Source organism: Oenanthe melanoleuca, chromosome 1A, assembly GCF_029582105.1.
Source record: "Oenanthe melanoleuca isolate GR-GAL-2019-014 chromosome 1A, OMel1.0, whole genome shotgun sequence".
Taxonomy (NCBI): domain Eukaryota; kingdom Metazoa; phylum Chordata; class Aves; order Passeriformes; family Muscicapidae; genus Oenanthe; species Oenanthe melanoleuca.
The window spans coordinates 69,251,864-69,270,557 of record NC_079334.1 but is presented as its reverse complement, the minus strand read 5'-3'; the positions used below and the strand labels follow the sequence as shown (position 1 = coordinate 69,270,557).

The 18,694-nt window shown below is 59.0% G+C and overlaps 1 protein-coding gene across 3 annotated transcripts in view; it reads left to right on the top strand.

The window, feature by feature from the left end:
- PPP6R2 (protein phosphatase 6 regulatory subunit 2) overlaps nucleotides 1-18,694 on the top strand; it is a 58,213-nt gene that overhangs the window by 24,166 nt on the left and 15,353 nt on the right. For all 3 annotated transcript variants that reach the window (XM_056482664.1, XM_056482663.1, XM_056482665.1), the window contains exons 3-12: nucleotides 3,084-3,329; nucleotides 7,116-7,302; nucleotides 7,646-7,783; nucleotides 9,974-10,039; nucleotides 10,846-10,958; nucleotides 13,857-13,970; nucleotides 15,274-15,400; nucleotides 16,394-16,546; nucleotides 17,026-17,283; nucleotides 17,867-17,931. In XM_056482664.1, coding sequence (XP_056338639.1) covers nucleotides 3,103-3,329; nucleotides 7,116-7,302; nucleotides 7,646-7,783; nucleotides 9,974-10,039; nucleotides 10,846-10,958; nucleotides 13,857-13,970; nucleotides 15,274-15,400; nucleotides 16,394-16,546; nucleotides 17,026-17,283; nucleotides 17,867-17,931 — 1,448 coding nt within the window. In that variant the 5' untranslated portion in view covers nucleotides 3,084-3,102. The remainder of the gene's footprint in view (nucleotides 1-3,083; nucleotides 3,330-7,115; nucleotides 7,303-7,645; nucleotides 7,784-9,973; nucleotides 10,040-10,845; nucleotides 10,959-13,856; nucleotides 13,971-15,273; nucleotides 15,401-16,393; nucleotides 16,547-17,025; nucleotides 17,284-17,866; nucleotides 17,932-18,694) is intronic.

The window sequence follows — 18,694 nt, the reverse complement described above, 5'->3', positions numbered from 1 at the left end:
TGTCACTGCTGTGTCATGTAGGTTGAACATTCAGCTGGTGGCTCCCAACTCCCAAATTCAGAGCTGAAACCCCAGATCCCAAAATCCCTGGGGCTGGAAAAGCCCTCCCAGCCCATCAAGTCCAGGTTGTGTCTGATGCCCACCTTGTCCCCAGCCCAGAGCACTCAGTGCCACCCCCAGGAATTCCCTGAGCACCTCCAGGGATGGGGATCCAGCCCTTCTGGGCAGCTCCCACCCCTGCCCACCCTTTCCATGGGGAAATTGCTGCTGCTGCCCCCCTGCCCTGCCCTGCCCAGCCTGAGCTGTTCCCTCTCCTCCTGTCCCTGTTCCTGCAGCACAGCCCGACCTGGGGCTGTCCCCTCCTGGCAGGGACTGTGCAGAGCCACAAGGGCCCTGAGCCTCCTTTTCTCCAGCTGAGCCCCTTCCAGCTCCCCCAGCCCCATTCCAGCTCCCCCAGCCCCTTCCAGCTCCCCCAGCCCCATTCCAGCTCCCCCAGCCCCATTCCAGCTCCCCCAGCCCCATTCCAGCTCCCCCAGCCCCTTCCAGCTCCCCCAGCCCCATTCCCAGCTCCCCCAGCCCCATTCCAGCTCCCAGAGTGGGAGCAGGGCTGGCACCGCCCGGGATGGGTGTGGAGGGACCTGTGTCACCTGTGTCACCTGGGCAGTGACAGCTGTTCGTGCTGGGGGCTGCAGAGGGACTGGGGACAAGGGATGGAGGGACAGGAGCCAGGGAATGGCTCCCAGTGCCACAGGGCAGGGCTGGCTGGGATCTTGGGCAGGAATTGCTGCTGGGCTGGAATTGGCAGAGCAGCTGTGGCTGCCCCTGGATCCCTGGCAGTGCCAAGGCCAGGCTGGACATTGGGGCTGGGAGCAGCTGGGACAGTGGGAGGTGTCCCTGCCATGAACTGCAGGGGTGGCACTGGGGGGCTCTGGGGTCCCTTCCCACCCAAACCCTTCCAGGATTCCATGAATTCTGTACCTGGTACTGTGGCCAGAACAGGCTTTGAAGGGTTGAGAGGTGAGATGGGGAAGGGCAGAATTGGAAGAGGAAATGTTAAGCAAAAGGAAGAGCCCTGGAAGAGTCTCCTAGGGGTGATCTGAATGGTGGTTTGGTGTAACTCACAGCTTTTCCAAAATTCCAGGTGTTAGGAAAGCAGAGTGGAAACCTCTATCATTGATAGAGCTCACACAGAGAAAAATTGAGATAACAAAATAGCAGACAAGGGATGGGGTAGGAGTGGATGGAAATGGGGGATTCAAAGGGCAGTGGCCCTGGAAGGGCCCTGAGGGGCTGGAGCCTGTGCAGGGCAGGGAATGGAGCTGGGAATGGGACTGGGGGAGCTGCAATGGGGCTGGGGGAGCTGGGATGGGGCTGGGGGAGCTGGAATGGGACTGGGGGAGCTGGAATGGGGCTGGGGGAGCTGGAATGGGGCTGGGGGAGCTGGAAGGGGCTGGGGGAGCTGGAATGGGGCTGGGGGAGCTGGAAGGGGCTGGGGGAGCTGGAATGGGGCTGGGGGAGCTGGAATGGGGCTGGGGGAGCTGGAATGGGACTGGGGGAGCTGCAATGGGGCTGGGGGAGCTGGGATGGGGCTGGGGGAGCTGGAATGGGGCTGGGGGAGCTGCAATGGGGCTGGGGGAGCTGGGATGGGGCTGGGGGAGCTGGAATGGGGCTGGGGGAGCTGCAATGGGGCTGGGGGAGCTGGAATGGGGCTGGGGGAGATGCAATGGGGCTGGGGGAGCTGGAAGGGGCTGGGGGAGCTGGAAGGGGCTCAGCTGGAGAAAAGGAGGCTCAGGGCCCTTGTGGCTCTGCACAGTCCCTGCCAGGAGGGGACAGCCCCAGGTCGGGCTGTGCTGCAGGAACAGGGACAGGAGGAGAGGGAACAGCTCAGGCTGGGCCAGGTGGATTTTGGGAATTCCTTCCCCAGGAGGGTTGGGAAGAGCTGGAAGGGGCTGCTCAGGCTCAGAAGTTGTGTGGCCCTGGCAGGTGAGCACAGGGACGGGGGTTGATGGTGCGATTGGTGCTGGCAGAACTCTGTCCAGCTCAGTGATGAGCAGTGCAGGAGTGCAGCAGTGAGCAGTGCAGCAGTGAGCAGTACAGCAATGCAGCAGTGCAGTAATGCAGCAGTACAGCAATGCAGTAATGCAGCAGTGAGCCCTGAGCAGTGCAGCAGTGCAGCACTGAGCAGTGCAGCAGTGAGTACTGAGCAGTGCAGCAGTGCAGCAATGCAGCAGTGAGCCCTGAGCAGTGCAGTAATGCAGCAGTGAACACTGAGCAGTGCAGTAATGCAGCAGTACAGCAGTACAGCAATGCAGTAATGCAGCATTGAGCCCTGAGCAGTGCAGCAATGCAGCAGTGAACACTGAGCAATGCAGCAATGCAGTAGTGCAGCAGTGCAGCAATGCAGCAGTGAACACTCAGCAATGCAGCAATGCAGCAATGCAGCAGTACAGCTGTGAACACTCAGCAGTGCAGCAGTGCAGCAGTGCAGCAATGCAGCAGTGAACACTCAGCAGTGCAGTAATGCAGCAATGCAGCAGTGCAGCAATGCAACAGTGCAATAATGCAGCAGTGAACACTCAGCAGTGCAGCAGTGCAGCAGTGCAATAATGCAGCAGTGAACACTCAGCAATGCAGCAGTGCAGCAGTGCAGCAATGCAGCAGTGAACCCTCAGCAGTGCAGCAATGCAGCAGTGCAGCAGTGCAGCAATGCAGCAGTGAACACTCAGCAGTGCAGCAATGCAGCAGTGCAGCAATGCAGCAGTGCAGCAGCGCAGCAGCGCAGCAGCACAGCAGTGCAGCAGTGCAGCAGTGCAGCAGTACAGTAATGCAGCAGTGAACCCTCAGCAGTGCAGTAATGCAGCAGTGCAGTAATGCAGCAGTGAGCACTGAGCAGTGCAGTAATGCAGCAATACAGCAATGCAGTAATGCAGCAGTGAACACTCAGCAGTGCAGTAATGCAGCAATGCAGCAGTGAACACTCAGCAGTGCAGTAATGCAGCAATGCAGCAGTGAACACTCAGCAGTGCAGCAATGCAGCAGTGCAATAATGCAGCAGTGAACCCTCAGCACTGCTTCCCCCCCAGGCCGCCGTGTGCCAGCACCATGTTCTGGAAGTTCGACCTGAACACGACGTCGCACGTGGACAAGCTGCTGGACAAGGAGGATGTGAGCCTGGAGGAGCTGATGGACGAGGATGACGTCCTGCAGGAGTGCAAGGCGCAGAACCGGCGCCTGCTGGACTTCCTGTGCCAGCAGCAGTGCATGGAGCAGCTGCTCAGCCTCATCACCCACGAGCCCCCCGAGGACATGGACGAGAAGGTCCGATTCAAGTAGGTATTGGCAGCTGGGCATGCCAGCCAGGGCTGGGCACAGGGATCCAGCTGGGCTCCAGCCAGGGCTGGGCTGGGCACAGGAACCCCAGCTGGGCATGCCAGCCAGGGCTGGGCACGGGGATCCAGCTGGGCATGCCAGCCAGGGCTGGGCACAGGGATCCAGCTGGGCATGCCAGCCAGGGCTGGGCACAGGGATCCAGCTGGGCATGCCAGCCAGGGCTGGGCACAGGGATCCAGCTGGGCATGCCAGCCAGGGCTGGGCTGGGCACAGGGATCCAGCTGGGCATGCCAGCCAGGGCTGGGCTGGGCACAGGGATCCAGCTGGGCATGCCAGCCAGGGCTGGGCACAGAGATCCAGCTGGGCTCCAGCCATGGATCTGGGCACAGGGATCCAGCTGGGCATGCCAGCCAGGGCTGGGCTGGGCACAGGAACCCCAGCTGGGCTCCAGCCATGGATCCTGGGCTGGGCACAGGGATCCAGCTGGGCTCCAGCCAGGGCTGGGCACAGGGATCCAGCTGGGCATGCCAGCCATGGATCTGGGCACAGGGATCCAGCTGGGCATGCCAGCCAGGGCTGGGCTGAGCACAGGGATCCAGCTGGGCATCCCAGCCATGGATCTGGGCACAGGGATCCAGCTGGGCATGCCAGCCAGGGCTGGGCTGGGCACAGGGATCCAGCTGGGGTCCAGCCAGGGCTGGGCTGGGCACAGGGATCCAGCTGGGGTCCAGCCAGGGCTGGGTACAGGGATCCAGCTGGGCTCCAGCCAGGGCTGGGTACAGGGATCCAGCTGGGCTCCAGCCATGGATCCTGGGCTGGGCACAGGGATCCAGCTGGGCATGCCAGCCAGGGCTGGGCTGGGCACAGGGATCCAGCTGGGGTCCTGCCCTGCTGCCCTGGGCATCCCAGCCATGGATCTGGGCACAGGGATCCCAGCTGGGCTCCAGCCCTGCTGCCCTGGGCATCCCAGCCATGGATCTGGGCACAGGGATCCCAGCTGGGCTCCAGCCCTGCTGCCCTGGGCATCCCAGCCATGGATCTGGGCACAGGGATCCCAGCTGTGCTCCAGCTCTGCTGCACCTCCTGGGGATGCTGCAGGGAATTGGCAGCTGTTTTTGCTTTGGTTTTGATGGTTTAACATTGAGCTGGCCTCAAAAAAAAAAAATTCCTGTTTCAAATAGTGTCTCCATAAAAACATAGCTCTGTGACTGTCTCAAGTAATCAAATCTCAAATAATGTAAAAAAAAAAAAAAAAAAAAAAAAGCTATCTCAAATAATGTCTCCAAAAATTCTTATCCTGCTCTTCCCTCAAAATCCAAAGTCCCTTGAGCAGATTTTTATAGGAAAGGGAAGCACAAGAGGTAGAAATCTCTGAACTCAATGGGTTTCCAGTCCCACAGAACAAAGTGATCTGGAAAGTGAATAAACCTGGGATATTTTTGGTGTGCTGCATGTCCAGGTCCTGCTGGTTTCAGGGCTCCCAGCTCCAGGCAGGCCCTGCCTCTGCTCACACCTGGGCTCCTCACAGGGGTTTGCATCTCACCAAAGTTGTGTTCATGCATTTCTAACCCAATGTATACTCAAAAATATTGACATTTGGGTTTGGGGACTTTGTTTGCCTTTGTGAAGTTTATATAAAAATAAAAAGCTGCTCTGACTATAAATAAATAAAAGTGGGCAGGTTTTTCCTGGTGGGGATGGAGCAGGGCTGGGGTTGGTGGAAAACCACAGAAGTACCATAATCAGGTGTGGTTTGGGGTAAGAGTGATAACAGTGTGAGGTGGCTGTTCCCATGGGAATGCCTGGGAATACCTGGGGTAATCTGGGAGTATCCTGTGGCTGCTTTGCAAGGTGCATTTGGGACCCACCTGCAGAGCTGCCCTGGGGACACACCTGGAGCTGCTGCAGGGCTGGAGCCCCTCAGCCCCCAGGGATCCAGGCTGGGAGAGCTGGGGGTGCTCACAGGGCAGGAGAAGGATCCAGGCAGAGCCCAGAGCCCTGCCAGGGCCTGGAGGGGCTCCAGGAGAGCTGCAGAGGGACTGGGGACAAGGGATGGAGGGACAGGAGCCAGGGAATGGCTCCCAGTGCCACAGGGCAGGGCTGGCTGGGATCTTGGGCAGGAATTGCTGCTGGGCTGGAATTGGCAGAGCAGCTGTGGCTGCCCCTGGATCCCTGGCAGTGCCAAGGCCAGGCTGGACATTGGGGCTGGGAGCAGCTGGGACAGTGGGAGGTGTCCCTGCCATGAACTGCAGGGGTGGCACTGGGGGGCTCTGGGGTCCCTTCCATCCCAAACCATCCTGGGATTCCCTGAGTGTATCCAAAGAGGTGAAGAATGAGGGAGGAGGGGGACAAGGACAGAGGTTTCAAGAAGGAAATTCCTGCTGGGACACCAGGGGCTGAAGTTCATGGAGCATTTTCCTGGCTTGGGAATCCCAGGCAGAGCAGGGCCAGAAGTTTCTCCAAAGCCTGGAGAGGGGAAGGAGGGTTTGAGCTCCTTAGAAACCAGGGAAGCTTTTGAGATAAGTAAAGGCTGAGCAGGAAGAATGGACTCTGTAAATCCAGATGGAATCCCACTTTTGGTGTTCAGGGAAGGTTATGAAAGTTTGTGAAGTGAAACAGGAGACACTTGATAGCTTTGGGAGGATCTGAGGCTCAGAGTGTGTGGAGAGGGAATCATGCAAGGGTTTATCCCTGAAACAGTGGCATGGAGCTTCACAAAGTTCAGAGGGGAATCTGCAAAGAGGAAAAATCCCCATCCAGGCACAACCTGTGGGATTAAACACCTGAAAGGAGGCTGCAGCAGGGAAGAAGAGTGTGGATCTTGGATCTGCCAATGAGCTGCTGAGCACAGGGGTGAGGGAAGCTCAGCTGCCAGGGGTTAGAGTTCCCTGCAGCCTGGAAGCCCCCAGGGCTGGGAGGTGGTGCCAGAAGAGGGATGGTGAGGGTTGGATCAGAGCTGGGGCTCTGAGAGCTGCAGGAGCAGGACCTGCTGGGACAGGGAGAGCTCCCATTCCTGCCCTGGCCATGGGATGTGCATCCCAGGGAGGAACACACACAGATCTTTAGGAATTCTGGATGCTTTTTGCATGGAGTGAGCCAGGAAGAGGAGAAATGAGTCCTGATGTCCCCTTGGGGTGTAAGTATGGAAGGGCTGGAAGGTCCCTCTGGGCTGGTGGCAGTGACATCCTCAGCCTGTGCTCCTTGGGCAGCACCAAGCCTGGGACAGCAGCAGCAGCAGGGCCTGAGGGGCTTTTGGAGCTGCAGGGACAGGAGGAGGCTGCTGGGGAAGGGAATGGTGCAGGGGAAGGGTCAAAGCTCCAGCCAGCCTGCAAGTGTTGCAGTGGCTGTGGGGAGTGCAAAGCTCAGATTGCAGAGACTGGGAGAGATGCTGGTCTAGAAACCTGGCTTGGTCACAAATCAGTAACAACCCATTGTGGGAAAAGTGTCCTCAGCAGAGGGAATCAGTCATGGGGTGGGTTGGGATGGAAGGGACCCCAGAGCCCCCCAGTGCCACCCCTGCAGTTCATGGCAGGGACACCTCCCATGTCCCACTGCCCCAGCCCCAATGTCCAGCCTGGAGCTGAACACTGCAGGGGTGCAGAGCCACAGCTGCCCTGGCAATTCCAGGCAGGAATTCCTGCCCTTTGCAGGGGCAGTGCCAGGGGGCTGGTGGCAGGGACACCTCCCATGTCCCACTGCCCCAGCCTGTGCCCAGCCTGGAGCTGAGCACTGCAGGGTGCAGAGCCACGGGGCTGGTGGCAGCTGCTGACTGTGCCTGTCCCCAGGTACCCCAACACGGCCTGCGAGCTGCTGACCTCGGACGTGCCGCAGATCAACGACAAGCTGGGCGGGGACGAGACCCTGCTCAACATCCTCTACGACTTCCTGGAGCACGAGCCCCCCCTCAACCCCCTCCTGGCCAGCTTCTTCAGCAAGACCATTGGCAACCTCATAGCACGCAAAACTGAGCAGGTGGGTGGCACCTGCCCCCCAGGGAGCTCTGGCACTGCAGCTGGGCCCTGCTGCTGGGCTCTGCTGCCAGCTCCTGCTGCACTGCAGCTGGGCCCTGCTGCTGGGCTCTGCTGCCAGCTCCTGCTGCTGGGCCCTGCTGCTGGGCCCTGCTGCCCAGATGTGACGGAGTTGTGGGGGAGTTGTGGGGGAGTTGTGGGGGAGTTGTGAGGGAAATGTGAGGGAGATGTGAGGGAGTTACGGGGATTTATAGGGGAGCTGTGAGGGAAATGTGAGGGAATTGTGAGGGAGCCGTAAGGGAGCCGTGTCCCCTGCTGGCAGCTGATGCAGGCTCCTGTTTCCCCAGGTGATCTCGTTCTTGAGGAAGAAGGACAAGTTCCTGGGCCTGGTGCTAAAGCACATCGACACCTCAGCCATGATGGACCTGCTGCTGCGGCTCATCAGCTGCGTGGAGCCCCCGGCGCTGCGCCAGGACGTGCTCAACGTGAGGCCCTGGCAGCCCTGCCTGTCCTGCCCTGTCCTGCCCTGTCCTGCCCTGCCCTGCCCTGCCCTGCCCTGCCCTGCTCTGCCCTGTCCTGCCCTGTCCTGTCAGCCCTGCCCGGCCCTGTCCTGCCCTGCCCTGGCAGCCCTGCCCTGTCCTGTCAGCCCTGCCCTGCCCTGCCCTGCCCTGGCAGCCCTACACTGCCCTGCCCTGCCCTGCCGTGCCCTGGCAGCCCTGCCCTGGCAGCCCTGCCCTGCCCTGCCCTGGCAGCCCTGCCCTGCCCTGCCCTGTCCTGTCAGCCCTGCCTGCCCTGCCTGCCCTGCCCTGCCCTGCCCTGCCTGTCCTGCCCTGCCCTGCCTGCCTGTCCTGCCCTGCCTGTCCTGCCCTGCCCTGCCCTGCCCTGCCTGTCCTGCCCTGCCTGTCCTGCCCTGCTCTGCCCTGCCCTGGCAGCCCTGCCCTGCCTGTCCTGTCCTGGCAGCCCTGCCCTGGCAGCCCTGCCCTGCCCTGCCTGCCCTGCCCTGTCCTGGCAGCCCTGCCCTGTCCTGCCCTGCTCTGCCCTGCCTGTCCTGCCCTGTCCTGTCCTGTCCTGTCAGCCCTGCCCTGCCCTGCCCTGCCCTGCCCTGCCCTGCCCTGCTCTGCCCTGCCTGCCCTGTCCTGGCAGCCCTGCCCTGCCCTGCCCTGCCCTGTCCTGGCAGCCCTGCCCTGTCCTGCTCTGCCCTGCCTGCCCTGCCCACCCCTGCCCTGCCCTGCCCTGCTCTGCCCTGCCTGTCCTGCTCTGCCCTGCCTGCCCTGCCTGTTCTGCCCTGCCCACCCCTGCCCTGCCCTGCCCTGCCCTGTCAGCCCTGCCCTGCCCACCCCTGCCCTGCCCTCCCCTGCCCTGCCCTGCCCTGCCCTGCCCTGTCAGCCCTGCCCTGTCCTGCCCTGCCCTGCCCCTGCCTGCACTGCCCTGCCCTGCCCCTGCCTGCCCCTGCCTGGCAAGCACAGGGGCTCTGGGCTCTCCTGTGCCAGGAGCACACCCACCCCTCTGGCAGCTCCTGCTCCCAGGGGTCCCTCAGGGCTCACTGCTGGCACCAAAGGGGTCCCATCGTGTGTCCATGCAGCAACCTCTCCTTAGGAGAGCTGGGAGAAAGGGAATCTGTTCTTCCCAGTGTTCAGAAATTCAGACATTGATGGGGACAGCAGTTAGTGTCATTCCTTACTATGGTTAAGGAATGATGGAGTCAAGGAATCCTGGGATGGTTTGGGATGGAAGGGACCCCAGAGCCCCCCAGTGCCACCCCTGCAGTTCATGGCAGGGACACCTCCCACTGTCCCAGCTGCTCCCAGCCCCAATGTCCAGCCTGGCCTTGGCACTGCCAGGGATCCAGGGGCAGCCACAGCTGCTCTGCCAGTTCCAGCCCAGCAGCAATTCCTGCCCAAGATCCCAGCCAGCCCTGCCCTGTGGCACTGGGAGCCATTCCCTGGCTCCTGTCCCTCCATCCCTTGTCCCCAGTCCCTCTGCAGCTCTCCTGGAGCCCCTCCAGGCCCTGGCAGGGCTCTGGGCTCTGCCTGGATCCTTCTCCTGCCCTGTGAGCACCCCCAGCTCTCCCAGCCTGGATCCCTGGGGGCTCAGGGGTTTCAGACCCACCCCTGGGAATGTTTTTCCTTGTAATGGCAGTTTGTCATTTTCCAGGCAGCTGAGTTTGGAAATGTTTGGAATTGTTGGGAAGAGTTTGGGGGATTTGACACATCCATCAGTTTTCCTGGGACAGGAGTGGATGTGAATGGATGGAGATGAGGGGCTGAGCCTGCAGGTGGGGCTGGGAGGGAGCAGGGGAAGGGAGCCTTTGGAAAGGACATTCCTGGTTTGCCTGGGCTGGAAGGGGAGCTAGGGAATGGTTTGCATGGAGAACAGGAGGTTGTGGAGCAAGGTGAAGGTGCAGTGACAGCTGTTCAACATCTGTCAGGAGCAGGAATTGCTGAGTGTGAGCAGCAGGAGGAGCAGGAGCTGCTGGGAGTGTGCTGAGGGTTCTGTCACCACTGCATCCAAATCCCTCCCCACCCCTGCTGATCCAATCCCATGCCTGTCCCTGCTCAGGGAAGGGATGAGCAGAGGGAAGGAAGGGCTTCCCCTTCCTGCAGAGCTTCCCAGAGCTCCTGCTCTGAGTTCCTGACCATCCAGTGAGCATTTCCTGTCCTGCTCTTCCCCTGCAGTGGCTGAATGAAGCCAGGATTATCCAGAGACTCGTGGAGCTGATCCATTCGGGCCAGGATGAGGATGTGAGTGGCACCAGGGCTGGCATTTGGGGTGCTGGCTCCTGCAGGCTCCTGCAGATTCCTGTTCTCCTTGTCCCAGTGACCTGTGGAGGAGCCATGGGGATGGCCTGGGGATGTCCCATCCTCTGCTCAGCACCACGTGTGGGGGTTTGGAGTGGTTTCATCTGCTTTTGACTTATTTTAGTCCAAATTGTGTGTTCATCTCAAACCTGCAGACAGTGGGGACTCACCTTGGGATTAGGGAGTTCCTGGAAGAGCCTTTAAAATCAGCCATTTCATTCCATTTTCAGATCTTTTAGCCCAAGTAGGAATTCAGTTGTAAAGTCCAGAAATGCAGTTCTCTGAGCCCAACTCCTCAGCTCATCCAGGCAAACTTCCCTCTGTGAGAGGAAAACTGGGAACATCCCTGTGGGTTTGTGTTGGAGCAGGTGCTGAGGCACAGCAGCTCCAGGGAGGCTTGGGCTGATGGCCAGAACCAGAGGATGAATTCCCCAAACAGCCCTGGAGAGCCTTTAGTCCCCAGGAATGGAATGAAGGGTTTTCTCCAGCAGGAGAGCTGGGCAGTGGGAGGAAGGAGGGAATGTTTCTGTGCAGGGCAGCAGGACTGAGGAGAGGAACAGGAATCCTCATCCCTGAGCTGCCCTTGGTGCTCACATTTGGGCCAGTCTGAGTGCAAAGGCTGGTGGTGCTGCTGCTCCAGGAGTGCCCAGCACTGAGTCTCTCCAGGGGGCAGGGATGGGATGGATCCCAGCCAGAGCACACCAGCCTGGCCAGGCTTGGCCCTGAGCCTGCTCCTGTCCCTTTTCCAGAGGCAATCCAACGCTTCCCAGACCCTGTGTGACATCATCAGGCTGAGCAGAGACCAGAGCACTCAGCTCCAGGATGTCCCAGAGCCAGATCCACTTCTCACAGCACTGGAATCGTGAGTACTGGGGGCACTGGGGGCACTGGGGGCTCCTGGATCACTCTGCAGGGAGCAGACACAGCAGGGATGTTCCTTTGGAGCTGGAGCAGCCCTGAACACCCTCCTCAGGGATTTGGGGGTTGGGGCTCTGTGCAGAGGCAGGAGAGGGATCCCAGCCTGATCCAGGGTGAGCAAAAGCCCAAGGAAGTTCAGCCTGGAGAGGGGAGGGTTGTGTGGGGACCTCACAGCACCTCCAGGGTCTGCAGGGATCTCAGAGGGGGATTGTTCATCCAGAACTGCAGGGACAGGAGCCAGGGAATGGCTCCCAGTGCCACAGGGCAGGGCTGGCTGGGATCTTGGGCAGGAATTGCTGCTGGGCTGGAATTGGCAGAGCAGCTGTGGCTGCCCCTGGATCCCTGGCAGTGCCAAGGCCAGGCTGGACACTGGGGCTGGGAGCAGCTGGGACAGTGGGAGGTGTCCCTGCCATGAACTGCAGGGGTGGCACTGGGGGGCTCTGGGGTCCCTTCTATCCCAAACCATTCTGGGATTCCCTGATTTCCCAGATAAGGTTCAGTGTGTGCCAGAAATGTTGATTTTCCCAGTTTTGCTCCATTTCCTGCTTTTCTTCCTTTGCTCTTTGCAATGAACATTCAATTATTTATGTCCTGTGTTTTCTGCTTCTTATCATTGCTTCAGACCTAAAATCTCCAGGAGATTCTCCAGGAGACTGGAACTAGAAAAGGCTCTTTTAGGCCCAGAGGTGACATTTTGTCAGGAAGGGGTCATGGAAGGAACTGGGGCTCCAAATTCCCCTGGGGCTCCTCTGGACTCTGCAGCAGCTCCAGGTGCTGCTGCTGGTCTCTGGAGCTGGAGGCACTGGAGGTCACTGGAGGTCACTGGAGGCACTGGAGGCACTGGAGCTCACATCCCTGACTGGAGCCTGTGGCCTCTCCTCCCTACCAGTTCTCAGACCTCAAATTTTGGAGCTGGGATTGCAGCTCAGTCATTCATCTCAGGACTTTTAATGAGGGCTGTGGTTCCCTGCAGTGGGAGGGGTGATGGCCATGGAAGATGTGGCACTTCCAGAATTTTTTGGTAATTTTAGGCTTTCTTGGTAGTTTTGGAGAGGGCTGTGGGATCCTGCACTTCCAGGAACCATCTCCAGAATTCCTGCTCAGAATAAAGGAGCATTTTGGGCAAAGGGATTCTTTTGCTCCTCTTCCCCTTCTGCTGAAGGTCACAAAGCTCATGGCCCTTCCTGGCTGATTTTCCCAGCATTTCAATGACCTTTTGGGTTTTGGGTAACTTTGTCATCCCTGAGTCAGGAATGGATCATCAGCATCAAGGAGGTGGGCTCAGGGTGTGGGCCCCAAATCCAGGTTCAGGAGCTGCTGGCTGGGTGCAGTAAAGGGAATTTGGCTCATTTCAGAAAATTTACTCCTTTTGCTGCCTCTGCCTCCCCTGCTCTGCTGACAGAGGGTGTTTAGATGCTCCTTATTCAAATAATCCTCATCAATTATTCAGCTGTTTTTACATTTTTGTCTCATATTTTATTTACAACCACTGAAAGGAGGTTTTTTTGGAAAGTTAGCAAATAGTCAGGATTGGGCTGTGAACTGCAGGGAGGCTGGGTTTGCTTTTGGGGAAGGCAGGGAAGGGACTTGCCAAGGGCTGGATTTTGGGGAGCTGTCCCTGAGGGATGGAGCTGGGATGTGGTGGGGAGCAGGAGCTGGGGAGCAGGGCTGGGATGTGGTGGGGAGCAGGAGCTGGGGAGCAGGACTGGCCTCAGGCTCCTGTTCCTCTTACCTGTCATGCCTTGGTGGTGGCACAGAGCAGAGGGATGAGCAGGATGGGATGTTCCCTGTGCCCTCCAGAGCAGAGGGATGAGCAGGATGGGATGTTCCCTGTGCCCCCCAGAGCAGAGGGATGAGCAGGATGGGATGTTCCCTGTGCCCCCCAGAGCAGAGGGATGAGCAGGATGGGATGTTCCCTGTGCTCCCCAGAGCAGAGGGATGAGCAGGATGGGATGTTCCCTGTGCCCCCCAGAGCAGAGGGATGAGCAGGATGGGATGTTCCCTGTGCTCCCCAGAGCAGAGGGATGAGCAGGATGGGATGTTCCCTTTCCCTTCCAGAGCAGAGGGATGAGCAGGATGGGATGTTCCCTGTGCCCTCCAGAGCAGAGGGATGAGCAGGATGGGATGTTCCCTGTCCACTCCAGAGCAGAGGGATGAGCAGGATGGGATGTTCCCTGTGCCCCTCAGAGCAGAGGGATGAGCAGGATGGGATGTTCCCTGTCCATTCCAGAGCAGAGGGATGAGCAGGATGGGATGTTCCCTGTGCCCCTCAGAGCAGAGGGATGAGCAGGATGGGATGTTCCCTGTCCATTCCAGAGCAGAGGGATGAGCAGGATGGGATGTTCCCTGTGCCTTGCAGAGCAGAGGGATGAGCAGGATGGGATGTTCCCTGTGCCTTGCAGAGCAGAGGGATGAGCAGGATGGGATGTTCCCTGTGCTCTCCAGAGCAGAGGGATGAGCAGGATGGGATGTTCCCTGTGCCCCCCAGAGCAGAGGGATGAGCAGGATGGGATGTTCCCTGTGCTCTCCAGAGCAGAGGGATGAGCAGGATGGGATGTTCCCTGTGCTCTCCAGAGCAGAGGGATGAGCAGGATGGGATGTTCCCTGTGCCTTGCAGAGCAGAGGGATGAGCAGGATGGGATGTTCCCTGTGCCTTGCAGAGCAGAGGGATGAGCAGGATGGGATGTTCCCTGTGCCCCCCAGAGCAGAGGGATGAGCAGGATGGGATGTTCCCTGTGCCTTGCAGAGCAGAGGGATGAGCAGGATGGGATGTTCCCTGTGCCTTCCTGGGATGCTCCCTGTGCCTGCCTGGGTCCCCTGGCAGTGACCCCTGTGTCCCCAGGCAGGAGTGTGTGGAGCAGCTCCTCAGGAACATGTTTGACGGGGAGCAGAGCGAGACCTGCATCGTGAACGGAACCCAGGTGCTCCTGACGCTGCTGGAAACGCGGCGCTCCGGGTGAGCCGGGCTGGGAGTGCTGGGAATGCTGGGAGTGCTGGGACTGCTGGGACTGCTGGGAGTGCTGGGATTGGTGGGATTACTGGGACTGCTGGGAGTGCTGGGATTGGTGGGATTACTGGGACTGCTGGGAGTGCTGGGATTGGTGGGATTTCTGGGATTGCTGGGACTGCTGGGATTGCTGGGGTTACTGAGGTCACTGGGATTGCTGGGGTCACTGGGATTGCTGGGGTCACTGGGATTGCTGGGGTCACTGGGGTCACTGGGATTGCTGGGGTCACTGGGATTACTGGGGTCACTGGGGTCACTCGGGTCACTGATGTCACTGGGGTTACTGGGGTCACTGGGATTGCTGGGATTACCGGGGTCACTGGGGTCACTGGGATTGTTGGGCTCACCAGAATAACCAGGATCACCAGGGTCACTGGGATCACTGGGATCACCAGGATCACCAGGGTCACTGGGATAGCTGGGGTCACTGGGATCACTGGGATCACCGGGGTCACGGGATTGCTGGGGTCACCCTGCCTTGGCACTGCCCATGCTCCATGGGGCACCAAGGGAAGGGCAGTGCCAGCACACAGGGAATGGCTCCCAGCTGCAAGAGGGGACTCCTGGCTGGGATCTTGGGCAGGAATTGCTGCTGGGCTGGAATTGGCAGAGCAGCTGTGGCTGCCCCTGGATCCCTGGCAGTGCCAAGGCCAGGCTGGACACTGGGGCTGGGAGCAGCTGGGACAGTGGGAGGGACAAACATTTGTTAGGGAACTCTTTCTGAGCTGTTTCCTGGAAGTGTTTGGGAGTTTGGAAGTGCTTTGGGAATGAGGTTTGCCAGCTCTGCTGGGAGGTTTCTGATCAGCTCCCCCTGAGCCCAGCACAGGTTTGGCTGTGTGAGCTGCACCTGGGAGATACCAGTATTAGCTAATACAGTATGATAAATAATGGAAATAATTAATATCGTAGAATCAGTATCATGCAGGAATGGGAGTGTGTTCAGGAGCTGAACATTACTGTTTTTCATCCTCATTCTTGAAGAGAAAACCACTGCCATGGCCAGTGTGACTGGAGGCTCTTTAACAAAGTCTCTACCCTGGATACTGGGGGCAGTTGTGGGCCCAGGAGAAGGAAGGTGGAATGTGGGAAATGATTTTAGTGGAGTGGCTGATGGAACACCGAGCTGGGCAATGGTGCAATGTCATAAAGTCCCAGAGCCCCAGGATGGACTGGGCTGGGAGGGGCCTTGAGGAGCCTTGCTTGTTGAGCATGGGAAGAGGGAATTGTGAGTGAATCCTGAGTGTTCCCCCAGAGTGGAAGGCCTGATGGACTCGTACACTCAGGGATTCGAGAGGTCTTACACTGTCAACAGCAGCATCTTACACGGCATCGAGCCCCGGCTGAAGGACTTCCACCAGCTGCTGCTGCACCCACCCAAGGTATGGCTGGTGGTGTGGGGGACAGACAGACAGCTCTGGGGCACAGACAGACAGCTCTGGGGCACAGACAGACAGCTCTGGGGGACAGACAGCTCTGGGGGACAGACAGACAGCTCTGGGGGACAGACAGCTATGGGGGACAGACAGACAGCTATGGGGGGATGGACAGACAGCTCTGGGGGACAGACAGACAGCTCTGGGGGACAGACAGACAGCTATGGGGGACAGACAGACAGCTCCGGGGGACAGACAGACAGCTATGGGGGACAGACAGCTCTGGGGCACAGACAGCCAGGGACAGACAGCTCTGGGGGACAGACAGCCAGGGACAGACAGACAGCTTCGGGGGACAGACAGACAGCTCTGGGGCACAGACAGACAGCTATGAGGGACAGACAGCTCTGGGGGACAGACAGACAGCTATGGGGGGACAGACAGACAGCTCTGGGGGACAGACAGACAGCTCTGAGGGACAGACAGCCAGGGGAGGGACAGCTCTGGGGGAGACTGGGAAAGGGACAGACAGCTCTGGGGGACAGACAGCCGGGGACAGACAGCTCTGGGGCTGCTTAGCAGGTGACACAGGGACACAGCCAGCTGGGTTTGGGATGTGTGGAGCAGGTGGCAGAGGGACAGCTGGTTTGGGATGTGTGGAGCAGGTGGCAGAGGGACACACCCAGCTGGGTTTGGGATGTGTGGAGCAGGTGACACAGGGACACACCCAGCTGGGTTTGGGTGGTTTGGGATGTGTGGAGCAGGTGACAGAGGGACACAGCAGCTGGTTTGGGATGTGTGGAGCAGGTGGCACAGGGACAGCTGTTTTGGGATGTCTGCAGGGTGTGGGACTCAGTCCCTCCCTGGGCAGCGGCTCCAGGGCTCTGTGTCCCCGGCACGGAGAGTTCCCAGCCAGGGCTCTGTGCCCCTTCAGGGGCAGCCCCAAGGGCCAGGCTGGCTGTGTGGCAGTGCTGTCCCCTGACTGGCCCCTGTCCCCAGAAACCGGCCATCCTGACCACGCTGGGGGTGCTGGAGGAGCCGCTGGGGAACGCGCGGCTGCACGGCTCGCGGCTGATCGCGGCGCTGCTGCACACCAACACCCCCAGCATCAACCTGGAGCTCTGCAGGCTGGGCACCATGGACCTGCTGCTCGTGAGTACCAGGGACGAGCCCCACGCTCCATCAGTTCTGTGCCAGCTCGGTGGGCAAGGTGGGAAACGGTCTGTGCTGTGTGTGTGAGCTCCTGGAATGCTCAGAGAGGAATCCTGGGGCTGGAAAAGGCTTCCCAGAACCTGGGCAGCCTTAAGAGAATTCATTCCATCCTCAGCAGTGATTTAGTTCTGGTTTTCCCAGGATTCATTCCCTCATGCATTAGCCCAGCCCCTGCAGAGTTAAGTTGTTTTATTCAGTGTGTGTGTGCTGTGAGTGCTGTGTGTGAGTGAGAGGATTCCCAAGTGCTCCATTTATTGGGAATATTCCCTGAGCCCCCTGGGAATGCACAGCCCAACCAACAACTTGAGCAACAATAGAATATCCCAGAGTCCCAGAATCCTGGATGGGTTGGGTTGATACCACAGATCATTAAAACCAGCAAACTTCATCAACTCCTGCATCTCTCCTTCCCCCTACAGGATTTATTTTTTAAATACACGTGGAATAACTTTCTGCATTTCCAAGTGGAGCTGTCCATCGCAGCCATCCTGTCCCACTCGGCCCAGGAGGGGAAGCACAGCCCGGGGCAGCAGGAGCAGGAGCAGGGGCAGGGCCAGGGGCAGGGCCAGGGCAGCAAGGACGAGCCCGCCAGCAGCACCGCGGCCCCGGAGCCCCCCGCGCCCCCCGCGCCCCCAGCGCCCCCTGCTGGAGCCGCCGAGAACGTCATGGTCACCCACGTGAGAGCCGGGGACACTGGGGAAACTGGGGACACTGAAAGCACTGGGGACACTGGGGGCACCTGGGGCGCTGGGAGCACTGGGGACACTGGGGGGGCACTGGGGGGGCATTGGGGACACTGGGGGCACTGAGAGCACTGGGGGCAGTGGGGGCAGTGGGGGCACTGAAAGCACTGGGGGCACCTGGGGCACTGGGAGCACTGGGGGCACTGGGAGCACTGGGGACACTGGGAGCACTGGGGGCACTGGGGGCACTGGGAGCACTGGGGGCTCTGGGGGCACTGGGAGCACTGGGAGCACTGGGGGCACTGGGAGCACTGGGGGGCACTGGGAGCACTGGGGACACTGGGGGCACTGAGAGCACTGAGGACACTGGGGGCACTGGGAGCACTGGGGGCACTGGGGGCACTGGGAGCACTGGGGGCACTGGGAGCACTGGGGGCACTGAGAGCATTGGGGGCACTGGGAGCACTGGGGGCACTGTGGGGGTTGGGAAATGCAGCAGTGCTTTAATTGCTGAGGAGGAGCAGGGGATGCAGGGATTCCTGCTCTGGGAAATGCTGAATTTTCTCTTTTCCCCCAGCTGTTCCAGAAGTGCTGCCTGGTGCAGAGGATATTGGATGCCTGGGAAGCCAATGACAAAATCCAGTAAGGAGCTGCTGAGGGCTGCACATGCCTGGGGAATATTCCTGGAGTTTCCAGTTTAGTGGAAACCACACTTGGGTTTTGGTTGGGATTTGGAGCTGGGGAGATTTGCATGCTGACAAAATTCCCAAATCTGATTCAGGATTTGGCATTTGGAGGCATGATGGGTTTTATGGATGTTTCCAACATCCCATCCCAACACTCAGTCTGCTGCTTTCCTGCTTCTTCAGGGAATCCCATGGAATAGTCACTTTTTTTTTTTTGTTTTGTTTTTTTGTTTTTTGTTTTGTTTAAATGCACAATTTTATTCTCCCTGCAGTAGAAAACTGTTGGAAGTTGGGGTGGCCAAACATTTCTGCCCTGAATTTCCTATTTTAGCTTTATAAACCTCTTGGTTTTTGTGCTGACTGGGCTGATAAGATCTCAGTATTTTAAAAGAACTAAAATATTAAAGTGGAGATACTCCAGAGATTCAGTTTCCATGTCCAGCTCAGTGTTTGGTCCTCCCTTTCTATTTTGAGCTCCTGGTGGCTTCCAAGGCCTTTGCAGCCCCACTGGAATTGTTTAGGCCATAATTGCTGGGTTGAGGTCTGGATTCCATTTTTTCTGTTGGTTTGCTTTGGGTTTTTTGGGTTTTTTGGTCCTTTTTACAGCCTCTTGTCCACATATGGAATTTTGCTGGGCATTTCCTTGCCCAGTTCTGTAGGACCAAAAATACCCCTGGGTGCTGCTTGGGAGTTTTCCTGCTGAAAGCAGAAAGGAGCCA